We start from the raw sequence: 7,245 nt of genomic DNA, 5'->3' as shown, positions 1-7,245 counted from the left end.
ACGTCAAAGGAGGGAACCTCCTGCGATTTTGTCGCTCGCTGAAATTCGGGGCAAGCATTTTACCTCACTAGTTTCAAAGCTCACCAGCTGTAATTGGCCATGCGCATTCTGAGAATATTCATACATGTTCTCTCGCCTCCATCCTGATGATTTAGGAGTGTCACTGATTAAGCTGATTGTGCTTTGAGGGTGTGGGACAGCTGCCTTGACCCAAAGGCTGTTCATAGACACGAGCAGAAGGCACACTGGTCACCACTGGTCACCACTGTAGTGTACTACTGGACACGTTCTAGTGTCTCAGAAGGCACCGAGTCTACCAGCCACTCCCTAGAGGGCTGGACTGAGGGCTGGACTGACCCAACACCCATCCACCACAGGTGTCACGAGTGATGTGAGCCTGCGAATAAAAGGGCCCAGGTGCACGTGCTCGAGGCCAGTTTAACTAAACAGTATGACGGTGTCCGTGTCCATCATTTAGTAGCATGTGGACCCAGGGCCCACATCCCAACAACCACCAGAATGAATATGAAAAGGTCACATAACCCACAATCTCATCACAGAGCATCTGTATGTGTTCTAAAGTCATTAGTAGAAAAATAACTACATCTTACCCCAGCGAATTCCAAATTCTCGAATTTAGTAATCTTTAACAAAAGCCATTTAATCAACAACCAGGGAGAGTTCTAGCAAGTGAACAACCCATTGTAAAGGTCAAATTCTTTTTTTAGACACAATTAGAATGTGTACAGGTTAAACTCCAAGGAACTTAAAGAAAAACAGGCAGCCTGTGTGCAGCATCAGCACGGGTTTTGTGGAGATCTCTGTCTGCCTCCTCTTGAATGCTGTGGGTTACGGCCTCGGGAGTCAGGAAGTTCCAGGGAACAAGGGGCTTCCTCCGTAGTTCTGCTGACTGCATGTTCTACGGCCAACTAAAGGAAAGCTAATAAAGCCTCAAACGTTCTGTGTTAGAGGAGTGAGCTTATACACCGGTGCCATGGCTGGGGAGTGCGGAGAGGAGACGGCAGGCGCTGCTGTGAGGGGACTCCAAGAAGATGCCATATTTGACAATGTCTTCGCCGAGATTGAGATTTTAGAGCTGCCTCTTGGGAGTACTCTGAGGTAGGCTTGCTTTATTTTTATTTGTATAGGCGTGCCGTGGTAGCATTAGTGCCCACAGGGCCGGACTGGGAACCGAAACCGGCCCTGGCAAAGTGCTCGGCCGGCCCCCCCTCTCCCCGGGGGTTCAGAAAAACAAAGGATCTTAATTTGAGTCGGGTTGTTAAAAAATTGAAGTTTTGTACATTTTATATAAACTTGTAGCAGGTATTCCTAAATCCCTCCTGGACTAGGACGTTTTGGTGAACGGATGTGCTCGTGACACTGCTTTTGTTTACTGTCAGTCCACTAATGTCGCTATTTCCTCACACGAGGCAAACAGCCCTTATTGACTGCAGTGGGAGCCTCTTGTACTCATCACAATTACCGTGATATCTGTGCTTTTTCTAGGATTTGAGATTTGGCATGTACACACTCAGCCAACAAGTGCCTCTCTTTAAGCAGGAAAGTAAATCCTTTAAACTTTAGAAGGACTATTACTCTGCTCTCTACAAAATGCCCTCTAACCAATACCAGGATGCCCAGGTGGGCAAAAAGTTAGCAACCTTTAGGAAAGAAGTATAACAGATAATTGCCACAATTAACAACAACAAGAACATAGTAAAAATGCTGTGTACATTAGCATTGAAAAAGAATACCCTTATGTGATGGCGAATGCTAAACCTGCATGTTATATGAATATTTCACTACCATATTTAGGGATCTACTTCCTATATGTCATAGCTGTGCGGATGCTAGGAAAATCCCACACTTTGAAGATGACATTTTAAATCAGTTTGATTTTACACAAACTTGTGGGCATATTATCAAGCACGGTGTTAAGATTATCGCCGTTTTAGCGGCAGAAAACTGCCGCTAAAGCGGCGATAATGGGCTTGATAATATGCCGTAGAGAATTCCAATAGAGGCCCATGTTGACACCAGAACACGGGTTTCTATTGGAATTCTCACGGGTATATTATCAAGCCCATTATTGCTGCTTTAGCGGCAGTTTTCTGCCGCTAAAACGGCGATAATTTTAACGCCGTTTCTTGATAATATGTCCCTTGGTATTGTTTTTGGGCTGATATTAACAGCGCACAACAACTTTTCTTTAATACATTAACTTAATCTAGACTTCAGGTTTTTACATTGGCTTTGCTGACACGCACTGCTATCGGGTGCAGGAGTTGGGTCTTCATAATTGTTGGTTGGCAGGAAAAAGTAAGGGGGGGTTGACAACATCCAGCCCCACTAAATGAGAAAGTTCAGAATATCAGTCCTTTATACGTGTTCTCTAGTAGCTCATTGACAAAGTTGCAGCGTGCAATATGAGGAGCTGTAGGCTTTCAGAAGAATTTAAATGTTCAGTCTGTTTCCTCAAATCAGGTACAATATTTCGTACAATATTTCTCCCCAATATACGTGGCCTGAAAAAACACACACCTTCAAAACCTATACTGTCTTCATAGATGTCTCCGTGAACAATGAATTGCAGAGTAAAACAGGCTTCGGCAAAGCCAAAAGATCTCGCTTTGAATGGGCTTAAACATGAGAAAAGCATTTGTGCATACTGTTTTTAGGTTTCGCCTCGTCGAAAGCTGCCGCGCAGCTTTTCGGCGCAGGCGAAATCTTATGTCTACAGTATGTGGCTTGGGAATCCACCCTTTGTTCCATTGGCTAGCTCCATAAATGGAGGCTAGCTATTGGAACAGAGATCTGTCCGTCAAAGCCGGAGCAGATTCGTGGGCGTTCCCGAGACTTTTAGGCTTTTGCCTACGTCATGCGGCTGTGGGCGGTGCTTTTTTTGGGGGGGGGGGAGGTTTGTTTTGGTCATTTCTCCTGGAAGGCACCGCAACAAGGGACGTCTGCCTGGCATCGGCTAGCAGGTAAGCGGCATATTTTACTCCCGTTCCCGCCCCCCCTCCCGCTGTCCGTGAGCACGCCCCCCCTCCCGCTGCCTGTGTGCCCGTCCCCCCTCCCGCTGTCCGTTAACCCGTCCCCCCCGCTGTCCGTTAACCCATCCCCCCTCCCGCTGTCCGTGAGCCCGTCCCCCCTCCCGCTGTCCGTGTGCCCGTGTGTAAATGCATCGTAAATGCTTGTTCTGAATTGTACTCCTGCACTGATTGTTTGGGTACTGCACCCAGACACATGTTTACTCCCACTTACTCTCGATGCGAGGTTTAGCTTTAATGCACTCCTGCTGGAATTGTTTGGTAACTGTCGTGTAAAGCTCGCTGATGCCCTCAGGCAGTGTACTCGCTATATAAAATCACCAAAATAAATACATAAATCCAAATAAAAAGCAATGCCTTGATTACTGCACGAATTGATGGCCTGCCACAGCCCACTCCCTCCCGTCGCACCAGATTGTGTGGGTCTGATGCCAATTGTTATCGGGCCTCCTGTGTGTGCCAGCAACGCAGATAAAGTAAAGGGCTTTTAACTATAATGTCGAGAGCAAGTAATGTGTTCAGTACAGCGTGTTTAATCTTTTCTACTGTTTTGGGTGCAGGCCAGGTAACACGTATCCATTTTGTGGGCCCAGAGAGAGGCATTCCGTCATTCACTATTCATCCTATTATGCCACGAGTTAAAAAACGTCTCCAGTTCTCCTTTCTGTACCCGGAAAAAAGATTTTATTAGATTTTTTACATTTCTTTATCAGTGGGCCTCTGCATCTGAAGATGGCGTCCGTTCAGCCCCCTTGGTTTGCCAATAGCTGGTCGGTTTTCATCAGTTTCTCCGTTTCTGCCTTGTGCCCCTTTAGTAAAGTCTGGGAGTTTTCATTGGTACGTTATTGGGTTCTACTGAACAAGTTGCTTCAACCCAATAGTGCTTCAACGCCCTGTTCATAGGTAGTAAGCTACATGGACAGGCCAATACAGTAATAGAATTTTTTTTTCCGGATGTCTTTTTGCCGAATTATTTATCCGATGCCTTCTTCCCAGGCATCAGGCAGATTGAAAAAAGTCATCTCCAGCAATGGCCCCTAGGTGGCGCCAGTACGATTCTAGCGTGGAGTTACATAGGACATTTCTCCATGAATGCGCCCATGACTTAATTTTCACCTTAATTCTAGCGGTCCACAGAGGCGAGCATAGGAGACCGAGCTAGCTAGACCGATTATTAACTGGGAGAACCATTCATGAAATCATCTTCCACAGCTCGAGAGGGGAGGAGGGACTGCAATGACGAGTCTACAGGGACTCCGAGTGTCCATCAGAAATGTATTTAGCAAAAGTAAGTAACTTGTTGGAAAGGACACATCTGATGGATTCATCACCAGACGAGTCTGAAAAACAGTGCATCTCGAAATGTCAAAGCTTCTACATACAGTAAAAAAATGCTTACTGAGGTAATGAATGGAAGCCCAATTAGATGCTTGGCAGTGAGTGGTGCTAGGATATTTTTTTAGCGTGAACAGTGCTGCTCAGTAACGTCATTTCACTTAAGGTATAAAGGATATGTCACAGCCTGGATTAAAACCCCTCAAATGCCGCCATTTGAATGTCCCGTTGATTGTCGATCTCCGCATGCATTTTTTCAAATTTTATGGGGGTGCTGCCGCACTTCTCTCAGGCCCATAAACATAATCTCTTGTAATATTTGTATGGATGTCCATTAGATACTATCTCGCCCCATTGTACAGTTGTCAGCCAATACAATATGAACGGAAGGAGCCATTTAAAAAGAAGGAAAAAAAATAATAAAAATAAAAAGAAACGAGAAAAGAACTCAAGAAATTATATCCAAAACAACCTAAACTAAACATGTTGCAACAACTACATACCAACTGCCAAGTGCCCGCTAACCCTGTAAGCTATGATCATGTATGAAGCAACACTATCATGGGGGGGGGGGCAATCAGAGGGGAGGAAGCGTGGGAGGAAGGGAGCGAGGAGTATGTACTATTGTTTCCCACTAAGCTTCAGAGTCTGTCGCGGTAGTCTGCAGTGCTTGGTCGGTGCATGTCTTGTGTCCCTCTCCTTTGCTATGTCCGCCCAAGGTTCTGCTAAGGGTTTGCGACGTTTAGTGATCCTATCCTTTAAGCAACACTTGTTTCTCCGCCCTAGACCAGCTAGAGACATCCGCCTCCCAGGTAACCACCAATGGTGGGTGTCTTGACTTCCAACCAAGGGCTATCCTCCTTTTGGCCAAAAGAAAATCCAAATCCACAAAACTGTGACCCAGTCTCCTGGACTTGGGAGTCGGGAATAGGCCCAGTACACCAGTTTAGTCTTGTGTTCACTTCTGTGAACAAAAGAGTAAAACCCCTTGCTGTGCTTGCTTCCCTGCCCCCTCGCTGTGCTTGCTTCCCTGCCCCCGGAGTGTGTGTGTGGCTATGGATGGGTGTGTGTGGCTCTGGGTGGGTGTGTGTGGCTCTGGGTGGGTGTGTGTGGCTCTGGGTGGGTGTGTGTGGCTCTGGGTGGGTGTGTGTGGCTCTGGGTGTGTGTGTGTGGCTCTGTGTGTGTGTGTGGCTCTGGGTGTGTGTGTGTGGCTCTGGGTGTGTGTGTGTGACTCTGGGTGTGTGTGTGTGGCTGTGTGTGTGTGTGTGTGTGTGTGTGGCTCTGGGTGTGTGTGTGTGTGTGTGGCTCTGGGTGTGTGTGTGTGTGGCTCTGGGTGTGTGTGTGTGTGTGTGTGTGTGTGTGGCTCTGAGTGTGTGTGTGGCTCTGGGTGTGTGTGTGTGTGTGTGTGTGGCTCTGGGTGTGGGTGTGTGTGTGTGGCTCTGGGTGTGTGTGTGTGGCTCTGGGTGTGTGTGTGTGTGTGTGTGGCTCTGGGTGTGTGTGTGTGTGGCTCTGGGTGTGTGTGTGTGTGGCTCTGGGTGTGTGTGTGTGTGGCTCTGGGTGTGTGTGTGTGTGGCTCTGGGTGTGTGTGTGTGTGTGGCTGGCTCTGGGTGTGTGTGGCTGGCTCTGGGTGTGTTTGTGTGGTAGTAATTGCTGTCTGCTGAGCTCGTCCGTAGGGTACAATAGGTCTCACATTTGCAAGAGATTAAGCTAATGGCAATGTAAATGACAATGCCATTTATTTATCTGTTTTCAAAACCAACACATAAATACAAATTTTGTCATTTACAATGCCAATAGCTCAAACTTTTCCAAAGGCGAAACCATTGCATTGTAAATGTTTGTTGAATCTTTTAGCCCATTAAAATCTGGCATATTAGCTTTGGCTATGGATTTTTTTTAAATAGAGAGATACAATAGAAGACCAATGGATATGGGACAAATGGAGAAAACAAAGGGAATATTCACATGGGTATACATCGGGAAATAAACATAAATGGAAACTGAATAGGAAAGGTACAGAGTAGAGAGAACGATGTTGTAGAAAGAAAGGGAAAACATGCACACTTGTTCTGATTAAACCATTACAGAAAGCCTGCTTCAGTGAAACTTTAATTACACCAATGATTGTTTGCTCTCTCTCCACAAAACAAAAAAATTTATTCTTGAAATGTATTACCTGAAACTTACAATTAATAACAACCTATATATTTTTAAGGTGACCAAATAATCCCTCTAACAGAATCAAAGGACAAACAAAAAAGTCAGGTGATGAGGAGGGAGTTCTAGGGGCGTGGCTTGGACGCCGATCGGGATGGCGGCGTGAGCTCGCTGCTCCGCGCGGAATCCCGCTAATTCTCCTGTTTTTCGGGACCCTAGGCGACCCGGAAACGACGTTCCTGCCCTCTGAAGGGTGTGGGGACTGCTGGCCGTAATCGGTGAATCGCTGGGGGACTGCTGGCCCCGAGGAGAGCGAGGAAGAGGCGGCCGAGGTGTAGCCCGGGGTGTGAAGAAAATGGCGGCGAGGTGGTCGGACGGTCCCGGGCTTCGGCCCTGAGCCCGGCTGTCGCCGAGCAGAGAAGGACCCTGCACCCGGCTGCTCGCAGCACTGGGATTGGCGGCGCGACGTCCTGAGACCGGGGGACGCTGCCCGACTCACCCAGGAGATCGGGGGTTCTCGTCGGCCGCCGTCCCACGACTCATCCTCCCCCCACGGGTCCAGTGGGGGTGACGGACCGGGGCTCACCCGACTGGTCATTGTTTTTGAGACCATTGGCGGTGGCATTGCATTGCCCGGTGCCCGGTAATCAGCACGGACCCACGAGAGCGCCCGCAGTACGGGTGGCCGGACCTGTGACGCAGC

General features: G+C 47.8%; 1 protein-coding gene across 2 annotated transcripts in view; it reads left to right on the top strand.

Moving 5' to 3' along the window:
• The first annotated feature begins 946 nt into the window (after positions 1-946).
• Positions 947-7,245, top strand: part of EXOC6 (exocyst complex component 6) — a 1,337,279-nt gene continuing 1,330,980 nt past the window's right edge. The window contains exon 1 of one of the 2 annotated variants that reach the window (XM_078643405.1): positions 947-1,119. In XM_078643405.1, coding sequence (XP_078499531.1) covers positions 995-1,119 — 125 coding nt within the window. In that variant the 5' untranslated portion in view covers positions 947-994. The remainder of the gene's footprint in view (positions 1,120-7,245) is intronic. The other variant, XM_078643403.1, reaches the window with a different exon arrangement.

Source organism: Lissotriton helveticus, chromosome 5_1 (genome assembly GCF_964261635.1).
Source record: "Lissotriton helveticus chromosome 5_1, aLisHel1.1, whole genome shotgun sequence".
NCBI classification, from domain to species: Eukaryota; Metazoa; Chordata; class Amphibia; order Caudata; family Salamandridae; genus Lissotriton; species Lissotriton helveticus.
This window is presented reverse-complemented; position numbering and strand designations above follow the sequence as displayed.